Source organism: Sciurus carolinensis, chromosome 3 (assembly GCF_902686445.1).
Source record: "Sciurus carolinensis chromosome 3, mSciCar1.2, whole genome shotgun sequence".
NCBI lineage: Eukaryota > Metazoa > Chordata > Mammalia > Rodentia > Sciuridae > Sciurus > Sciurus carolinensis.
In genome coordinates, this window is record NC_062215.1 from 79,383,517 (window position 1) to 79,404,902 (window position 21,386).

General features: G+C 48.3%; 1 protein-coding gene and 1 long non-coding RNA gene across 8 annotated transcripts in view; one reads left to right on the top strand and one right to left on the bottom strand.

The window, feature by feature from the left end:
• Nucleotides 1–21,386, top strand: part of Sctr (secretin receptor) — a 67,350-nt gene that overhangs the window by 24,174 nt on the left and 21,790 nt on the right. For 4 of the 7 annotated variants that reach the window (XM_047545878.1, XM_047545879.1, XM_047545881.1 and 1 more), the window contains 3 exons: nt 8,508–8,615; nt 13,958–14,061; nt 20,712–20,809. In XM_047545878.1, the coding sequence (XP_047401834.1) occupies nt 8,508–8,615; nt 13,958–14,061; nt 20,712–20,809 (310 nt within the window). Of the gene's footprint in view, nt 1–1,695; nt 2,063–8,162; nt 8,241–8,507; nt 8,616–13,957; nt 14,062–20,711; nt 20,810–21,386 lie in introns of those variants that run through there. The other 3 variants (XM_047545882.1, XM_047545880.1, XM_047545884.1) reach the window with 3 other exon arrangements.
• LOC124980384 (uncharacterized) lies at nt 97–2,301 on the bottom strand. Its single transcript, XR_007107794.1, has 4 exons — nt 2,083–2,301; nt 1,847–1,951; nt 833–909; nt 97–339 (listed from the first exon to the last, which is right to left on the bottom strand). It is a non-coding gene; the product is annotated as an uncharacterized LOC124980384 (long non-coding RNA).

A 21,386-nucleotide genomic window follows, 5' to 3' on the forward strand; every position in this document is an offset into this window, starting at 1 on the left:
ATTGAGGTGAAAGTTACATAACATGAAATTAACCACTATAAAGTAAACAATTCCTTGGCACTTGGGACATTCACATGCCATGAAACCACTACACTCTCCAGTTTCAAAACATTTTCATTGCCCCAAAATAAAACCCCGAACCCAACAGGAAGTCATTCCCCATCCTTCCCTCTCTCCAGCTGCTGGCAATTACTCATCTTCCCTCTGTCTCTGTGGAGTCGCCAACTATGGACATTTCATAAAAATAGAGCCATCCAGTATGTGACCTTCTATGTTTGTCTTCTTTCACAGAGCATGACGTTTTTGACGTTCATCCATGGTGTGAATCAGTATTTCTCACTGCAAGAGTCAGGGCAAAGATGCAGTTTTCCTCACAAACATTCCCAGCCCCCTCCCGGGTGTCCCCAGCACGATGGCAGCAAGCCCACCTTGCCCTGCCATCGCCTGCTCAGTTCACAGCTCACCTCCACTGGACCTTTCCTCGGCACAACTGACCTTGGCTCATTTTTCAGAAATAAGTTAACTTATTTGTATATTTTATAAACATTTTAGACAATTTAGAATTTTTAGTTCTTAAAACAACTGTGCGGTTTGGTGGTGGTGTGCACACCTGTAATCCCAGCTACTCAGGAGAAGGAGGCAGGAGGATTATAGATTTGAGGACTGTCTCAGAAACATAGCAAGACCCTGTCTCAAAATAAAAAATAAAAGAGCTGGGGATACAGCTCAGTGGTAGCACGCTCTTGGGTTTATCCGTAGTACTGTTAAACAAATAAATAAAATAAAATGTTTTAAAAATTTAAAAAAGGAAGACAGTTGTGGTGGCACACACCTGAAATCCCAGTGACTGGGGAGGCCAAGGCAGGAGGATCTCAAGTTCAAGGCCAGCCTCAGAATCCTAGTAAGAACCTGTCTCAAAAAAAACAAACAACAACAACAACAACAACAACAAAACATACCAAAGGGCTGAGGATGTTGCTCAGTGGTAGAACACTTTCCCTAGCATGCATGAAGCCTTGGGTATGATCCCCAGTACTGCAAAACCCAAACTAACCAACCCCTACCCCACACACAAGAAAAAGTGCAATAAGAATTATCATTCCCATTTCACAGGTGAGAAACTAAGGTCCTGAGAAGCCCAGGATAATACAGAGCTGAAATGGGACTCTCAACCTAAATCTTCTGACTTTACATCTTGAGTACTTTCTAGTTGGTAATCCAGTCTGATCACAGGCAGCATAGCTAAGCTGTGAATAGCTGATGTACTAACCTCCAACCCTTGAGAAGGGTTTTTCATTAGGGAAAAGCAAGTGGGGATGCAGGAGGCCCTGGGTCCTGGGTTCAATCCTTGGCATTGGAGGGGTGGGGGCAGATTGGTGATGCCTGTCAATCTTTACTGTGTCAAGTGGTGGCATGAAATGGAGCTCTTTAGGCTGGGTGAGGAAGAATTCTTGGGGTGAACAAGAAGGATCCTTAGGAGCTGCAATTTGCAGTTTATGGGAAAGGAAGGACTTAGCTCCTGATGCTTAGATGCTTAGGGTGGGGGATGAACAGCCTGTTCCAGGGAAGTAGCCTCTCAGCTTCAGGATCCCAAGGTCCTTCATGTCATCTGGTACAGTATCCATTCTTCTCAGTCCACTAATTCTGTGACCCTCTCTGCTTGAATACTTTCAGTGATGGGAAACTCAGTGTTCCCCAGAGGATTCATCTCACTGAATGGCTCATGCTCCTTGGTTTAAAGATAAAACTCCCCAGACTTTAGCTGCACCTCCTTCAATGTGGTTTTAAATGCTTTTGCCATGCTGGGATTTCAGTCCTCCCACCCCATTCTGATCACACAACTCACGTGGGGTTTAGCTGTCTCAGAGAAGAGCAGCATGTTTCTGGACCTAAATCAGGTCAGCTCAGTGGCAAAGCCAGGGAAATCTCCTCAGGACGCCTGCTAGATGACCTAGGGACAAGAAAGGCAGAGAGAGGCACCATGAAGCCAAGAAACAGGCTGGTGCTCATGACTCACCCTGAACTACTGTGAGGACTTGAGGAAGGACAAGGATGAATGGAGGTGAGCTGGGCAGGAAGCACCTGGGAGATGCATCGGAAGGTCCCCAGGCAGTGGGGAGGGCCCGTGCTGACAAGCAGAAGCCACGAGAGGCTTTGTGGGTGCAGGGCCAGGAGGAGCTCTGGGTTCCCTGGTGAGCTCCTATAGCAGGTGCAGTGAGCATCCAGGGCATGGAGAGAGGTGGAAGGACAGCCCCTGTTGTCCTGGAGGTCTAAGCCAGAGTGACCCCGGGGGCCTGCTTGTTCCTGGCCCCCGTCACTGCAGCCTGTCACATTGCTCTAGAAATAGTCCCAGGTTATCGTCAGGCCATCTGAGCTCATGTATTAATAAATCAAGGCTGGAGGGCGGATGCTCGGCTGTGGGTGGACACAGGGCAAACTCATACTTGGCAGAGGGCTCTCAGTGCCAGGCGCCAGGCTGGGTGGGGCCACCTAGAGGTCCCCAAGGCCCCATCCTGCCCTCTAAGATCACCCTTTCCCTTTCTTCCAGCCCTGCCCTGCCCTCCCCTGACCTGCCTGTGGGGCCACCTCTCTGTCTTCCTGGGTAGGACACAGGATGCTGGTGGATTTGTCTGCCTCAGGCCCTGCACAGGGCCTGGGGCTTCATAAATATAAAGGACCCTATGAACTCCATTGGGTGAAAATAGAACATTCTCCCTTCTCTGTGACTATGATTCTGACTCTGTGCTCCTGGAGTGAGTGAAACTTAAGCCTTGTTATTTTCTGGATCTTTTCTCTGGCTTTCCAGGGATGTCAGAGAGTCACCTAGCATCACCATGTTCAAGGGAGTCCCTTTTCCTAGGCTTTGCTCCACGTGGATGGCGTCTGACAGACCCCATCCCCAGCCATGTGACCTCTCTGTGCCTGGCTGGGGTCATCGCTCTGCAAAGCTATGGTCTCATCTAGACATATCCCCACAGTTGAGCTCCTTTGGGTCATTCAACCCACCTTGTGGGGCTGACTGGGGCACTTTCTGGAAACGTCCATGCTCCTGCTTATCACTACCCCTGCTTCTACCCAGTCTGGGGAAGTATTGCTCCTTTTCTGCTTTCTCCCAAGCATTGAGATTACACCTGAATGCCTTTCATTCCCCCAGGAATGTTTGAAAACCTCCAGAAAGATGATTTCCCTTCCCTCCTCTGAGACTCTGAACCAGTAGTCAGAGGGGGAAGGAGGGAGAAAAAGGGAGAAAATGTTTCAGGAGAATTAAAAAGAACAGAGGTCAATAGATCAGATAATATTCTACTACATACATGAATCATTCAGTTCTCACAAAAATCCTACAGAAAGTTGTGAGCCATTTTATAGACAAGAAAACTGAGGCTTATGGAGGTCAGAAGCATGACCAATCCCAAGGCAGGCTTGGATCCAGAGCCCATTCTGTCTTGCCATGACATCTGCCCAACCCAGGCCCCACGCTGTCCTCTGGGGCTGTGGACAATCAGCCAGGCCCCCTGCACGAGATGTTTGTGACCTGGCATGGCTTACCCCTCCATCTCCACTTAAGTCTCCCGGGTCTTCCATCCCACCTCCCATAGCCAGGCCATGGCCGGGACAGCAGCTAAGCTCTGTGACTTCAGCCTGAGCTTTCCAGAGGCTGTGACCCCTCCCTCAGGGTTCAGTAGCTGTAGCACCGTACACAAATCTCCTTTCTCACTGAGTCCTCCTTTCCCCTCTCAGGTGGTGAGTTTTGCTGCTCTGGATCTAAAGTTGCCCAGGATCCGAAAACAATCCCACTCCTGACTGTGTCCCTTCCCTGCCAGAGCTCCCCAGGGAAGGCCAAGTCCAGGACAGGACGTCCACACTAGGCAGGGAGTTCCCTCCCTTCCTCCCATTCCTGCCTGGCCTGGGGAAGGGGGATCTGGGAGTGGGCTCACACCCTGGGAGCCATGCAAGGGGGTCCCTGCAGCCATGTGTCATTTGTACTATGACTCCCTTAATATTTTCCCCTTTAAAAATGGACTTTAAAAAAACTTTAGATGTACCCTAAACAATAAGTAGTTATAAAGTCAGATGTGACATGCTAGCTTTATTATTTTTCTAACACATATTAAATTCTCTTTTAAAAATGTTGTAACTGGGCTGGGGCTGTAGCTCAGTGGCAGAGCGCTTGCCCAGCATGTGTGAGGCACTGGGTTCTATCCTTAGCACCACCTAAAAATAAGAAAAATAAAATAAAGGCATTCTGCCCATATACAACTATAGAAATTTTTTAAAAAAATATTGTAACTGTTAAAATAAAAACAACCATATACCACCCAAAAGCCCAGGTTACCCATAGGGATGTGTGCATTGCATGCTGGGAACCTCTGGGTCTGTCTGTGCAGAGTCTGGGACAGTGTGAGACCATGGCATGGGTGCTCAGAAGAATAGCAGTGCCATGTGGGGTTGGCAGCCAGGTCCACCGCCACCAAAGGGCAACCTGACACTGGGAGGGAATCTCCACTGGGATGGGGAGACATGAAGGTTGGGTGGGATCCTAGTTCCACAGGTACCAGCTCAGTCACTCTGCACCTGTCACTTTCCCTCGTATTCTTCTTCTCTACCAGTGACCCTACCTGACCCTAAGCTACTGTGACATTCAGCTCCAGAATGTCTGATGTGTGTCTAGCACAAGGCCTGGCATGGCCCTGCCCTGCCCCAGTCAGAGTGTCTTTGCTGACTTGAAGGACATGACAGTGAGCCAGCCTAGGGTCCCCACTTACTGGGAGGACAGTCTGTGTCCATCACGCCAGGCACTCCTCCCCTTCCTTCTGCCAGCACCAGGCTGGGATCCCTGTGGGCCCTGCCCAACGTGACCCAGCTTAGGAAGGCTCTCAGACATCCTGGCACCCTCTGCCTCTGGCTGGCCAGCTGGGCCTGGGTTATCAGTTGCATGGATTGAAGTCTTCTGCCAGCACCCTGGTGGCCAGCTGGGTGGCTCCAGCCAGCTCTGAATCCCTCTCTCCCCAAGTGACATAAAAGGCTTCTGCATTGATCCATGCTCTGGAAGTGCCCACCTGCTTCTGGTGCAAGAAAAGCCAACCCAAAGGCAAGGAGGTTGTACTGTCAAGCCCACATCCTGTGGCCACAGAGATTTCTGCACAAAGAGAGAGGACAACGAGATCCCTTTGTCTCTGGGGACTCCAGATGCTCCGAGTGCAGAGAGGAAGGGCCCTTTGGAAAGGGCCCTGCCTGGACTAAGTCACCAGCCCAAAGGCATCTGGGGAGGCCTAGAGTCACCCGGAGTCTGCTGAGTTCTGGGAGACCCTGCTCATGGCTCGAGAGCAGCATCCACAGTTGGCAGCCGGCAACCCAGGCTGGGAACTGTGGGGAAGGTCCAAAATAGACACTCAGGCCCCTCCTCTTGCTGGGCTCACTGTGAGATTCAGGGCAAAGATTCAGAGTGTCCAGGGGGCTTTTCATCTCCTGGGTTCCTTGAAGGGCAGACATCTGTTACTTGGCCCCACAGATGCTTTCCCTGGCCTGCAGGAGCCCCATCCAAACCCTGCTCTATATGTCACGGTTTCCCTCCCCCATACCCCTACAATCTTGCCCTGGGTCACAGGCTTCCCTCCCCTTGTCCCCTACCCTTCCTGCCTCTAAAATTCCCTTCCAGGATCCTGATTGCATGTCTGGGCTCTCCTGTGGGCTCTCCACATCCTTCCTCCTTCTGGGGGCTGGTGCTATTGCCAGTGCAGAGACGCAAAGCACCCGCTTTAGCTTTCCACCCCCCGTCAGTCTGTCCTCTCCATTGCTGGCCCAGCCCCTCCTGGCCTGGCATGCCCCTTGACTCCTCTCTCCAGCTCCCTGAGCCTGACTGGGGTTGGTCAGTGCCATCTGGAGACAGATCAGGTGGGTGAAGTCTGTGAGGTGGCACCAAGTAGCAGGCTAGGCAGAGACACATGTCCTGGTTGTGTGACTCTGGGAAGTCACTTCCCCTTGCTCTTCTTCATTTGTAAAATGTGGGTTGAGATGGTGCCATGAGCCCCTCTGATTAATAACCAAACCAGAACTGGCAGAGGAGTGGAAGGCCAGAACCTGGACACGGAATTAATGAAAGTGGATGTCGAGGCATGAGGGATGCTCAGGGAGCCCAGGCACGGGGATTGGTCTATTTATTTGTCCACTAGCCACCTGTATTGAGTACCTTTACTTTGCCAGCTCACGGCAGGCGTGGGGTCCAGCCGTGGGCAGACAGACAGGTTCCTGCCTGGTATGGCAGGGGAGGTCACTTGCTGCAGACTGGAAGCAACCTCCTCAGGAGGTTCATGGCTGTCTTTCTCACTCTCCTGAGAGCCAGGGGTAGGTCTGGGCCCTAGGCTCTGGGAGGAGGGCAATGCAGCGTGGGTTCTCAAGCAAGGCCTAATGGCCACGTGCTGCGGCCCTTCTGGGAAGCTCTGGAAACGCAGGGTTCTGGGTGTGGCCTGGGAATGGCTGAATTAGAATCTCTCGAGGTGAAGCCCAGAGATCAGTGCTTGGGATCAGCTCCCAGCAGCTTGTGATGGGCCCCCTCTGCAGTGGGGTGGCTCACCAAGAAAACTTCCCTTAGAAGGTATGAAGGCATCACTGAGGAGGTTTCTGGTACTTTGAGTCTCGTTGAATTCATGCCTCAAATAGACTGTTGCTCTTTCGAAAAGTTGCCCTCTCCTTAATCCCAAGATGCAGACGCACTGTATGCATCTCCCATTCCCCAGAGCTGAAACTGCAGTTCAGAAGACCCAGCCTGGCCCACCCTCCAGATGCCAGGGTGGGAAAGGAGTGGGCCTGGGGAAGACGTGGGGCAGGGGCTGCTGTTCACCACCCTCTACTGTGTGTGTGGGCTCCACACGTGGCCTGTGAACCCATTCTCCTGACAACCTCAGGAGGGAGGAGGGGATGGACCAGGACAGTGAGTGTGGCTGGGTGGGATTGGGACCCAGAACTGCACTACTCTTTCTGAATGGCCTTGGTGTAGTGGGTCTGCACTATGCACCCTGAGTGGGATGAGGGGTGACTGCTGATCCCTCATGGCTGCCCACCTAGTCTGTTTCCAGGCCCCTTTGAACCTGCTCCCAGCGATGGCCTCCCCACATGGCAAGGGTTACCAAAAGGCTGTTATAAGGAGTCACTTGCCTGGGTTCCTGCTCCAGGGCTCAACTTTAGGAGAATTAATGGGTGATTATGTAAAATGATAATTCTTAAAAGAGTATAGTCATAACTCACATATTAAATGAATATCTGCCCACCATTTTATGTAATTAGTGAGGGAATCAGTAAGATGAACTCTGGTTCATTGGAGAATTCAAAGTACCTTACATATAAGGCAGAATGGTAAAACAAATTTATAAGTGGATGTAAACTGGCTGAATACAAAGGAAAGCATGAAATAAATTGTTTTTCAACTGAATAACAGTCATAACAATAGTCATGAACAAGAATCATTTGCATTGTTATCAATTACCTAAAATGTAGAGATTTGCAAAACGTCTAGGACCCCAAAGAATCAGATAGCCCAGAAGGTTGAGCTTAAACAAGGCCTCCATCTGTACTGAGGACACCTCGTCCTCTTTTTGACTCATTTAAAAATCTCTCAGTTACCAGAAGTGGATGCGAACCTCCCTCCTAGCAACCAAATGAAGGAGGAAATCAGCTTTACGATTCAGTGTCTATAATGATAGTAAGTTTATAATAAGTTCAGCTCCTCACTGTATTGAGACCAGGTCTTCCTTCAGGAAGGGTCCTCCTAAGGGAACACAGTTAATGTAGAAAGTGACATCCTCAATAACCCTTAAGCATAATGGCGACTCTTGTGTAGCTCCAGGGTGGTGGTTCTCAAAGTTGGTCCCAGAACAGCAGCATCAGCATCAACTGGCAACTGTTAGAAATGCACATTCACAGGCCCACCCCCGACCACTGAGCAATCTGTATTTCAACAAATTCTCCAGGTAATTCTGATGCAAGATGAAGTTTGAGAGTTAAGGAACAGGAGTTCTCGCCCCTGCCATCACATTAGAAGTACCTGGGTAGCTTTACCATGATATCGTGCCTGGGCCCCACCCAGATCAACTCTATTGGAATCCTTGGGGTAGGTCCTGGTTAGGTATATTTTTGAGGCTCCTTAGGTGGTTGTACTGTGCCGCCAGGGAGAGAGGACCATTGCTGCAGTCACGTAACACAAGCTGAGGCCATCTTCTGTTGCAGAGAAATCCAGACCCACATAGGTAAGGCTTATCTGAGATACTGTAACATTTTCCTTATGTCTTCAACCCTGAGCACTTACCATGCACATGGCAGAGTCCAAGGCCCTGAAGACAAAAAGGTGCATTTATTAGACACCCATGGTTCCTGACACAGGAGCCAGTACCTAATGGGAACTCCATAAGAGTCTAATGAGAACTCCAGGCAGGCCAGGGGGACGGGGATGGTGACGGGGGGCAGCCCTTGGCCTATGCTCCATTCCCGTCTGATCCCGTGACTCTTCTCCACAGGCTGCGAGGGGCTGTGGGACAACATGAGCTGCTGGCCCTCCTCTGCACCAGGACAGACTGTGGAAGTGGCATGTCCGAGGTTCCTCCAGATGCTCACGAGCAGAAACGGTGACCACTCATCCAAGGGGCCTGACCAAAAGGTTGTAGGGTGGCCTCAGCCTAGAGGCAGGAGACCCGGAGCCTTCTGTAGGGCCAAGCAGTGGGTGAAATGAAGGGACGCTTGCTGGGAACTGGAAGACTTGTTTGAGGGTCGAGGTGGGCTCAGTTCTCAGAGTCCCAAAGAAGAGGGTGAGAGACAAGGAAGAGGGTGAGAGACAAGGAAGAGGGTGAGAGACAAGGAAGAGGGTGAGAGACAAGGAAGTGGGTGAGAGACAAGGAAGTGGGTGAGAGACAAGGAAGTGGGTGAGAGACAAGGAAGAGGGTGAGAGACAAGGAAGAGGGTGAGAGACAGTGTCCAAGGGAAGGTGATCAAGTCACTGGGCTAGCTTCTCTGCCCCAGGTCTCTCATTTAGGAATCTTCTCCCTCCTTCCATATTGTGTCCCCCTATCCAGCTGGGTCCTTGCTCCGGCCCCCAGGTCAAGGACACCACCTGGCAGTGCAGCTTCCCCAACTGCCTGGTCGTCCAGAAGGCCCACTTCCTCTGCCCATTCTGCCAGGCCCTGTTGGCAATCCATGGCTTCCCTGGGAGCCCTGCCTTCCTGGAGGTCTCTTCCTAAGGACAGCCCCAGGGTACAAGGATTATCTTAGTTGACTAACTTTGGTTTAAGGTTGACCACATGCCAGGCATTTTTATATATGTGGGTAGTCACCATAAAACCCCTGCAAGCAATGTCCCTTTTCTCTACACCCAGTAAGTCAATTAACCCAAGTAAAGAGTAATGATAATATTAACAGGGCCTAGAGAGGTTTGGCGTTTGCCTTAAATTTCACAACCACAGATGGAGAAACTAGGACTTGAACTTGATTTCTGACTTCTGGTGCTCTGTCCTTGAGGTCATGGTCAAGGTAGGTCTCTGGCCTCATGGTTTGGTGACCTTGGGAGGAGGACAGTGTCCTTGTATGACCTTTGACTCCTGACTACATCATTGAGGTTTTTTGTAATCTAGAGCCTGCTGCCCTTCTCCCTCATTCATGCAGGACAGGAAAAGCCACCTGACAAGACCCTTAACAAACCAAAGAAGAAGTAATTTAACACCAAAACCCACTAAACTTCCAAAATCAGGAAAGAAAGAATGTTCAGGGAGACTTCTTTAGCTAACTTTCATCACTAGTGACAGAACACCTGAGAAAATCAACTTGAAGGAAGGAAGGTTTGTTTTGTATCACAGTTTTGAAGATTTCAGTCCATGGTTGGTCAGCCCATTGTTTTGGGCCCATTGCAAGGTCCATCGTGACCAGGAACATGTGGTAGAGAAAATGGTTCACCTCATGGCAGCTGGGAGGCAAGGAGAGACCAGAAGAGGTATGCATACCAACACTGTCTTCAAGGGCACACCCCAGTGACCTAACTTCCGGCCATTAGGCCCGACTCCTAAAGGCTCCATCACTTCTCCACAGCACCAAGCTCAAAACTAAGTCTTTAGCCCACCGGTCGTTAGATGAGTGTAGATTCTTCTCATAATTCTCTAGCATGCATGGCACACATACTCAGAGAGGTAGACACACACAGATTTGGGAAACATGCTGCTGTAGCTCACTGTCCCTCTGTCCCACTGGAAACCCTTCAATACAGAAATGAAAGGGGACCAGGTGGCTTGAACCCCACTCTTTCATCACTGATTTAGTAACAAGAGCTGCTGGATCAGACAAATCCTCAAATCTCAGAGCCTTCATACATGTTTGTTCACATAAAGTCCCAAACAGATGTCTCTGATTAGCAGGTGACTCTCCTCCAGATGGCAATGCTGGATTCCACACCTTACGGTGGCTTCCACATGCAGCTTCAGGCTGGCCGGCCAGGAGAAAGGACCCAGAGGGTTACCTAGGGAGTTTTGAAGGCCAGGCCTGAGAGGAATACCACTCTGCCTGCATTTCCTGAGCCTGAACTCAATAATATGGCAACCCTAACCACAGGGGACGTGGAGAAATGCAGTCCAGCCCTGTGCCAGTCAGCTGCATGACCCAAGTGGCTCATCATCATTGAGCCTCAATTTCTATAACTCCAGAGTGGGGGCAACAAATAATACCTGCCTCTAAGGCTGTGAATGGAAATAAATTTTGAATATCTTTGTCTCTTCTCCACTTGCTATCCCTTCTCTTCCTCCTCCTCTCCACGATGTCCCCTTCTGGCCCCTACCCCTTCCCCGGACATACACCTGCAAATTCACCAACACTCTTTATTCTGGCATGACCACTCCATGTCTGTCTTGGAGTCTGTGAAGCGCAGGAAGCAGGAGACCAATGCAGCCATGATTGGCCTAGAAAAACATGATGGTCAGGTGCAAGATCAGGACGAGACCCTGGACTCTGACTCTCAGACAGTGCTCCATCTATGGCTGATTTGGTTTTTTTCCTGTTGGAAAGACTTGAAGTTCTCCTCCTTCCCAGTCCTCCCTTCAAAGCCTTTCCAGAGCCACTGTGCCTCCACCTTCTGTTCTGCAGATGGGCCAGGCAAACCCAGTGCCCAAAGCCACAGGATGACTAGGGACCAGTCGTATCACATCCCTCCCCAGTTAACTGCTTGAATTTCTTCCCACCTCATTAATTAGAATCTCATTGGCCCCTCTTGCGACTCCCCCAACCTCTAATGGCTCACCACCCATTGGGGAATCCCCCAGGGACTCAATTTCCTGTCTGCATGCTTTGAGGATGGAAGTTGGGGGCCCTATGCCTACCTCTGCTGCAGTTTCACCTTGCCACCACATGGTGCCGCTGTGGGCTGCAGATCCACACTGAATTCCTGACTATTGGGTGCTTGGTTCAGCCCCTGGGGTGGTGGGGAGCACCCTCTCACCTGGGGACCACCCTGCTCAGTCCTGACTCTGGTTTTTTGGGTGCTGGCTGGTTCACTAACACAGATCAGGACCTTTCCAGCTTCAGCTAGCCACCGAGACCCTTACCTCCCCAAGAGGTCTGCTTTTGCCTCTGATTGGACCCCTGTCCCTTATTTCCCTTCAGGAAGAAAGGCTCCCCCTGGTGGTGTTTCCAACCCCAATTCCAACCCCAGGGGGAGAGCCCAGTGAGGACAAGGTGATGTTCTGGATTCTTCTCTTCAAACAAATAAAAATAAATACCAGAATTAACTCATAAATTTACTCTTTCCCAGGGCATCTACCACATGGGCCTGACAGGATGGGTGTCCTTGTGACTGGAGAAACTACAGGTTGCCTTCTGCCCCAGATAGTTCTCATGCCAGGTCTAGAAGGTTCCCTCTAGGATGCATTCCAAAGGGCGCCGTCTTCCAGCGTTCCTTATTTAAAAACACTTTCCGGGTGGAGTCAGGCCTGGGCCCTCTTCTTCCTCCTGCTTAATGGGGAGCAGCCGCAGTCCCAACCTCACTAGGGGCCTGGAGACTTGGAGGCCAGCGTCGGACTGATTCGTCCCCTAACTGCATGTGCATATGCTTTCAGGGGTCCCCTGAGGAGCACACTGGCTTGTACCTGGTTAACGACCCCTTAGTTGTTAAGAATTAACAATTAGTGGAAGTACATGGGGTTATGGGGACCCCAGAGAGTCCCACTGGTATGTCTGCAGCCCTGCAGGTGGCTCCATTAGCAGGGGACTTTACCTTGTTAGCAGCTCTTGGCACTGGCCTGGGTCACATGCAGATCTCTTGGGAATCCTGCTGGGTCAGCGAGGAGAGGGGCCCCTAAAAAGCAGGCCAGGACTGGGCTGAATCCACAGTCAGCCCTAGGCAGGTGCCATCTAATAACCTTTGACTTTGAGGTCTGGGTGTGTGTTCCCATGTAACCATCCCAGATTAGACCACTATTCTTTCCCGTCGCCTCCCCTGAGTTCCAAGTCCCCATGCCTGTCCACTCCTCCCTTATTTGGAAAGACTGAAAGGAGAAGGAAGTGGCATTGCAAGGCCTGCTCTGTGCTGGCAGCAGCCTAGACCCCCTCCGTGTGCCAGGGCTTGTCCTGCTCGCTTTTACTCCTGTGTGGCACAGAGAAGTGGTGCATGTAAGGTCACACAGCAGCACTGGGTTTCAAACTCAAGTCTGGCTGCCTCAAGTCTAGACTCCAGGTTTCCCTGAATCTTCATAGGCTGGGCCTGTCGGGAGCCCAAAGGACAGAATCTCCTGGGGCTAGAAATACACCTGGGACCACAAAGAAAGGGCCAGGCAGGAAGGCGGCACAGTGATGAGGTCCACCCTGTCGGGGCACTGTGGCCATGGTTTTCTGGTCTGCAAAACAGGCAGCACTTCCCTTACTGGGGCTCTGTGAGACCAGATCAGAATCTGTACATAAAGTGCTTAGCACAGTGGCTGGTTCTGGCTCTGTGGAAGCTATTTGATCCTGAACTCTGTAAGTGGTGGCCCAGCCCCATGGGAGAGGAGTATCCCAGGCCCAGCCAGTGTTGTTAAGGAGCCCCTGGACAGGGTTCCCCCCCACAGTACCTAGTGATCACTGTCCTCACCTCATGATGTCTCACACTGGTCAGAGCTGGGGATCCAGATCCTGGTAGCCAGAGCACAGAATGCAGCTGACCACTTAGTCCAAGGCAGGCACCTCCTCCTGGGGTCTTCAAGCCATCCTTCCTAGTTGGCAGCTCCCTTCCATTATGGGAAGAGCTCCATGCAGATCTTCAACCCCATTCATGCCCCTTTCTGTCTAGCCAGTATCTGATGCACAAGGGCCCTGGGCCCAACTCAGGGCAGCCCAGAAACCATTGCTTGCGTGGTGAGAAGGGTCAGCCTGCAGCCCATACCTGGGTGCATGGGACAAACAGAATTTCAGTTGTCTCCACAGGTAGCCTTTTGTGTTGGCTAAAGGACCAATAACTCCAACCTTCTGGTGAGGGGTGGCTGCCTGGAAAGGTTTATCTTGGTGGCACTCTGGTGGCTTTCTAATGGCCTAGTGAACAAGACATGAAGTTAGATATAAAAACAGAACTTTCTTGGAGCAAGGTTTGTTAACAGCAGGAGACCAAGTAAAGGTCATTGTAGGAGTGGCCAGGTCCTTGCCACCTCCCCTTGATGTTCCAGGGTACCCACCTGTTATGTGTTGGCAGGACCTGGGCTCAGGCAACGCATCAGGCAGGAGTAAAGAAGGGGACTAGTATGTGGTGTGTGGCGAAGAGACTGGGCCCTGGAGCCAGGAGCCCCAAAGTTCCAGTCCCCTCTCCCCATTTACTAGGGTGTGATCTTTCCAAGTTATTTAACCCCCATGTGCCTCAGTTTCCCCAGACATAAAATGGTTGTAGCATTTGCATGTTACTGTAGACTTTACCATAAAAATAATAGTGCCAGTTCCCACTGCTTACCTGCTGGACACTTGGCACCCGCAGGTTCCCTGTTCCGAAACTGCACATCAGACGGCTGGTCAGAAACCTTCCCCAGGCCTGACCTGGCCTGTGGGGTTAACGTGAACGACTCTTCCAATGAGAGGCGGGTAAGCCTGTCAACCCCCACCTGCAGTGGGGCCCTGGGAGGTGAGGAGACCTGAGAGGGGCCAGGGGATGGCGTGGGCCAGGGGTCAGGACCTGGGGGCCACCCTCAGTCCCCCTCCCTATTTCCCTGCTCACCTGAGGTTCCATGAGCTCCTTCACCACCTCAGTCTATCAACCTAGAGGTAAAGGTCAGGAAGACCCTGGGTACTGTGAGCATTGCCATATACCACCATGAGACTGCGGGTGGTTTATTAATAAAACCAAAAGAGAAGCTATGTGGTGCTTAAATACTCAGAGCCAGGCTGGTGAGTCTGAATCCTGACCTTGACCTTGGTCAGGCTGGGGAGGACTTAATTACTCTATGCCCTAGTTTCCTCATCTGGGAAATCTGGCTAGTAATAGTTCAACTGTACAGGCTTGTTAAGAGAATTAAATGAGTCAGTATAAGAATGTGCTGAGATCCCTGCCTGGCCCCATAGTAAGTGCTCGATAAATGCTTGCTCTCAAGGGGATTTCTGGGCTCTGATAACCAAGGAGAGAGCCAGAGGCAGGGCAGTTTTTCTCTGAGAGGAAGCTCCTGTGAGCTGCAGGCTGAACTTCTTTGGGTACCTCCCGAGACTTCCTCAGAGGGTCACTGTCAGGGTCTAGCCCAGACTCAGCTCACTCTGAGTCTCTGTCCCTTCCCAGGACAGCCTGGACTCTCAAAGTTCACATATCCTGAGCCATCTTACCCCGCACCTGGCCTTTGCCCAGCAGGACCCCTTGCTTGGACAGCACTTCCCTTCTCTCTTTTCCTGACTGACTCTTCCACATTCTTCAAGATTCCATTTGAGTTCATCTTTGATAGCCCATTCTGGAAAGGCTACTGGAAAAGACCCCCTTCTGTGCTCTGCACTGGCCTCTGTTATCTACCATGCTATGGTAAAATAATCAGCATGTGCCATCTTTCTCCATCTGTCTCACTGAAAGTTGGACATTCATTTGCTCAAAGGCATCATTCACTCAAACATTTACTGAGCACCTACTCTGGTCTAGGCATGGGTCTAGGTATATAGGTCCTGCAGTGACAAATCAGAAAGAGTCTTATTTATTCCCAGACTATCATGGTGTCTAGAGGCTACAAGGTGTTATGTTTGAGGTTAAGCATAAGAACCTGGTCCCCAGCATCCCTCCACCCTACAAAAAAAGTTTATTGTTCTGAATGTCTACCACGTGCCAGCTGCTTGATGTATAATTACATTACATCCTCAAAATAGACCTGCAAGTTCATGGAGGAAAGGATGAAGTTGGGCAGCAGACCACACTTGCTTATGAATTTTTCCTCAGATCCCTGTCTCTAGTCAGTCCATCTTGTTCTGTGTGAAGGAGTGGGCAAGGGGTGGAGACGGAGTTTCTTCCATTCTGGGCTTGTCATCCAATTGGGGGCAAAATAGGAGGCCTTCGGATCTGGTCAGTGTAGAGTGATTTAATAGCAGGACTCCACAAGGACTGATCAGTGGGCACTTAGGATCTTGGGGGGATGGGCAGTCGGTTCTCTGCAAATGAGTATTTCCATCATTAATCTATGTGAAGACGGGGTGGCGGGGGGAGTGGTATGTGTATCAAATTTGTAAAGTCATAAAACCAAGAAGGAACATTCTTAGGATGGGTGGCTGGATGGAGGGTCAAAGAATGCTTTAGGAAACAGATACCAAATTTCTAGCTGATTTATTAAGCAAGCGAAGGTGGCGAATCAGGGAACGCAGAGAATGGGCTTCCGGATTCTTTGACAAAGATGCACCACAAAGCCGCCAACGGCCAGGTTGTTTTGATCTCTCTTCCCGCCATCCTAGTGACAGCTTCCTAAGGTTCCCGTTGCCATCAGCAACCGTGGCCAGAGATTCCTCCACTCCTTCTCGCCTGGAAGATGGAACTGCGAGGCTTCCTATGGTTCTTTCCTAAGTGGGGAAGACTTCTTTCCCGCAAACCCCAGTGAGCCTGTCTTCATATCTCATTGGCCCAAAATGAGTTAGGCCCGCCCCACTCCGAACAATCTTTGGCAGAGGGATGCATGATTGATGTAGGCGGCGTTTCCCAAACTTTTTGGGCTTAGGACCCCTTTACACCCTTAAGAATTACTGAAAACCCCACAGAGTTTTAGTTTTTGTGATTCATGTCTACCAAGCCACACAACGGGTACCGCAGGCTTAGACTAGTCAAGTGGAAAGAATACAGCTTGGAGCCCTAACCACAATGTTTATGGCAGAGTTCAAACTGTAAAATCCCAAACCAAGGGGCTGCAGTTTCACAGAGGCAAATGCAAAGTTATGGACTTAACTCAGGATTAACTAATTATCTAATTATCCAAGAATGGTGGAAAGGAGACCTAGGTTGACCTCAGCTCACGTTAAAAAAATAGTAATAATAATTAAAAAAAAAAAAAAAAAAAGCAGAGCATGGTGGCACATGCCTCTAATTCCAGTGACCCAGGAGGCTGCAGGAGGATCTCAAGTTTGAGGTCAGCCTCAACCATTTAGTGAGATCCTGTCTCCAAAATGAGAAACCAAGACAAAAAGAGCCCAGATAAGCAAATACACAAAAAATCCTCTAGCTCAGGAAGGGTTTCCAGATATGACCCTCAATGCTGGTCCACAAGCTTGCATAGACTTTCATTTTTACTTTGAGATTTGAAGTATCCTTTTCTATTAAATTGTTAAAATGTCTTTTCCTTTTGTCAACTGATGGTGAAGACCCATGTTACTTGGTGTTCTTGCAACATCCTTCCTTGGCACACATCACTATTTTATTGATGAATGCCCACAGTGGACTTGGATTGACTGAAAGACAAGGCATGTCTTGCCTGCCTCAAGCAGGGACTACCAGTACTTTTGCTAATTCAGTTTGATGGGAACACAGCCAAGCCCATTTGCACAAGTCTACTTTTGCAAGGACAGACTTGAGTGGTTGCAAAAGCGACTGTATGGCACCCAAAGCCTAAAATATTTACTCTCTGTCCCTTTATAGATAACTTTTGCTGGAGCTGATCTAGAGGGTACAGCAAGAAGGTGGCACAGACAGGCTGCACAGCAGAGAGACAGACAACTTGATCCAAGACAGGCAACGGGGCGTTTCTGAACCCCAGGTCCTCCGCATCTGTGCTTAATTGCAGATGTTAAGAGCTAAGGAGGCAAGGGTCACATTAGGACTCCAGGGAGCTGGCTTGTTTCTGGCTGAGAACTTGCAGATCAAGGCAGGCATGAGAGCTGGGCTGGAGGTCACCCTGAGGGCCATGACTGTGGCCACAGGAAGGTGCAGAATATTCTGCTCAGCACTCATGTGGGTCACTCTGTGCCTCCTTAGGTTCCCACAGCCTGGCCCAAGCATCCCCATGAGTGAGGCTGATGTGCTCAGCTGCAAAGCTCATCCTGTACATAGCAAGATTATTGATTGACAGGTTGTCCCCAGTTTTTTGACATTTCATGGGACCCAAATTCTAGGAACCAGTGACCTAAGGCAACTCACTACCCATCAGAGCTCTTGGCTTCATCCCTGAGAGGTGACTCCTGGATGCTGGGAGAGCAGAGGTCAGGAGGGAAGCTCAGCGTCACTCTAGCAGCCATCCTATCCAAGGTCACCTCGTGCTGTCAAAAAATGTATGGTTACTCTGAGTCAAAATCTACTTATTTTCTGGCAACTTCTTCCCTCTGGAACTTCCATATGAAATCTTGCCTTCTAATATTTTTCTCCCCTGAGTTGTTTTTTCCTCCCTTCGAGTATAAAATACCCAGATTTTTTTCATGCACTCTTCATATGACACAATTGCTGTCCTCCAGAAATGCTCCAGTTTATTAATGTGGCTCTTAAAATAACATCCCGGACCTGGACATGACACTCCAAGCATTCCAGTGTGACCAGCTGCTCTCAACACTCCATCAATGTAACTGAGAATAGGCCTAATTTTTTTAGCAGCTACCTCATACCTCAGACTTCCTACCATTTCATACTGCTGACTCATTTTGAAGGGTAGATGGTGGAGTATGGAAAAATTAACATACACTGAGAGTCTTCTAAATACCAGGCATCATCTGGATACTCTACCTGATACCTGTCCACCTTATTCCTTCTTCCAACAAGCCTGCAACACCTCATTTGGCAGATGAGGAATCTGAAACTCAGGGAAGCTAAGTAATTTACCCAAGGTCACACAGCTGGTGAGTAACAGTCCTGGGTTTAGAACACTTGTCTCCTGGCTCTGAAGCCTGTGTTCTTTCTCTACAGTACACTGCATGGCCCCATGGAGCTTGGGCCATTCTAACCTAAGGTCATTTTCCTATGAACAGTTGTGTCAGGTTTCCCCAATAGGATTCTTATGTTCTTAAGAAATTAATTAGGTGGGCACAGCGGTGCATGCCCATAATCCCAGCGACTCAGAAGGCTGTGATGGGAAAATTGTAAGTTCAAGGCCAGCCTCAGAAAATTAGCCAGGCCCTAAGCAACTTAGTGAGACCCTGTTTAAAGATGAAAAAATAAAAATGGCTAGGGATGTGGCTCAGTGGTAAAGTGCCCCTGGGTTCAATCCCCAGTACCAAATAAATAAGTAAATGTAAAAAATAATTACTCTTTTCTTTTGGCTATAAATAGCACTTATCTAATACAGAAAAATTAAAAGTACGGGAAAAATACAAAAGAAAATTACTCTATTCCCAAACCTATAAACCTATAATCCAGAGTTAACCACTTGTTAACATCCAACATATCTCCTTAAAATCTTATTTCTAGGCATACATGAGATTGAACCCCATGGAATAGCTAATATCCAATTATTTTAATCTACATAAAAGAGAAATTTCATATGATTCAACCTAACATTTTTTACTTTCATAGCTAGAATCACACTACATATGTAAAATTTGTATTCTGCCTTTTCCTGTAATAATACATCATCTACATGTCCTGACTTCTTTAAAAATTCTGGAAATCAGCATTTTAACAGTGGTATAATGTTAAATTTATTTCAGTTTAAAATAATTGAATTAAATATTCTGTTATTGGAGTTTTATTTTCCATCACCAATAGTTCTGAAAGAAATATCTTTTCCTATAAATAAGCTTTCATTTTTCTGACTATAGTCTGGTGTCCTGCAGCATTCTAAAAAGATTGGGTCTTGGATGCCCACAGACACCTATATCCCAGAATGCTCAAGCCCTTATACATAAAATAATATGGTATTTGTACATAACCCAAGAAAGCCTTTCCATATACTTTAAACCTGTGTGTGTGTGTGTGTGTGTGTGTGTGTGCACATGCCTCGCACATGCCAGGCAAGCACTTTTACCATTGAGCTCTAACCCCTTCCTGTATACTTTAAATCATCTCCAGATTATATGTCATTCTTAATGCAATGTAAATCCTGTGTAAGTGGTTGTTATACTGCATTGTTCAGGGAATAGTAACAAGAGAAAACATTTATACTATTCAGTATAGAAGTAATTTTTAAAAAATATTTTCAATCACGGTTGGTAGACTGGATGAACAGGGACTGTTTTTCTTAGAATTAATTCTTGGAGTAGAAGGGAGATCAAAAGAAATTTATATTTCAAAGTTTCTTTTTTAAAATTATTTCAAAGGTTCTTGATACAAATTTCAATATCACCTTTCAGAGATATTGAACCAGTTTTTACTACCATTATACCCTCACCTGGATAGAATATTATTGCTTTAAAATATTTGTTAATTTGGTCAGTAAAAAATTATCATTGTTTTAAATTCCGATTACTAAATTCTTTTAAAGACTGTTGTACGATTTATTTTTCAGAACTTAAATGCAGGTCTTCAATTTCTGTATGTCAAAACTTAATTTTTTGCCCCATATTTCAGTCTACAGAGTTTGTTTGTTACCAAAGATGAGCCAACAGTGTGAAGTGGCTGCTGAACAAGTAAATGCCTGCTTGACTGCATTAATAGGAGCACAGTGCATATATCAGGGGAGGTGGTGGTCCCATTCTACATCTTTCTTGTCAGAGAATCTATCTGGAGCATTTGAGCTATGTAGTTCTGGTGTCTTATCTAAGGAGATTGACAAACTGGAGCATATTAATTGATCTAAATGGTGAAGAATTGTGGAAGGAAGTTAAAGACAATAAAAGCTAAGAAGATAAGTGAAGGACAAATATGCAGAATTGCTTTGTTGGAAAATGACAGATCTCTCTGTTATCTTCGTAACTCTTCTATATGATAGGTCTAATGTTCAAAGCAAATTTAGCTTAAGTGACTCCAAAAGGAAGAAAAAGCACCAGTAGCTGCAATATTACAGATAGTCAATTTTAGCTTTATATAAGAAAAAAATCTAATATTTTATACTGTCATGCTCCAAATGACTTCCTCAAAAGGCAGTGAGCACTTTGTCCTTACAATTATTCAAGAGAAGACTTGAGTTCAGAGTTGGTAAGGGTCCTACACAGAGGGTGGAAGTTTGAATAGGCCTCAGAGGATACCCCCAATTTTTCCAAAGTCAACTTATTATAATTTTACCAGTTTGTGATGTGTCATCCTTGGGGTATAAACGGAATAGCAGTCAGGATGGGTTGGACTCAAGCTGCCTGAAGCAGATGCACCGAGGCATGTAAAGGCCAGCAGGTGGGCTGGTGGGGCTGATATGTGCCTCTCTCTGCAGCATGCCTACCTGCTGAAGCTGAAGGTCATGTACACCGTGGGCTACAGCTCCTCCCTGGTGATGCTCCTTATTGCTCTCGGCATCCTCTGCGCTTTCCGGTAAGAGCGTGCTGCCAGTTCTCCACCCCCCAGTCGACTTTGGGTCTTACTTGGTTAGGTTGGAAAGAAGTTCTGGGTGGGCTGGCTTATCGCCTCTCAGTTTAAAGCTTACCTGTGGCAAAACATGAAGTTCCTGTGGCCACATGCATTCCTTTATTCATTCAACATTTGCTAAGCATTACTGATAACGTGGGAAGATTTTTTACACACCGTTATTTCGAATATTCTCACAATGCTATGAAATAGGCATCATAACCTACACTTTATAGATATATCGTTTGACTCCTGGTTGCAAAAGACAGAAATCCACTTCAAAACAACTTAAGAAAAACAAGGTGACCTGACCCACATAATTGACAAGTTCAAGGGCATATGCTTTAGGCACGCCTGGATGTAAGGCAGGCGCTCAGAGGCATCAGCAAAACTAGATCTGTCTGCCTCCATTTCTCTGCTCTGCACTGGCCTCATGCACTGCCAGCCTCTCTTCAGAAATGGTAAAGATAACCACCAGCGGCGGCAGGGGCAAGTTCTACCAGCTCAGCAAAACCCGGGGTAAAACTAGCCTCTTCCCCGTTAG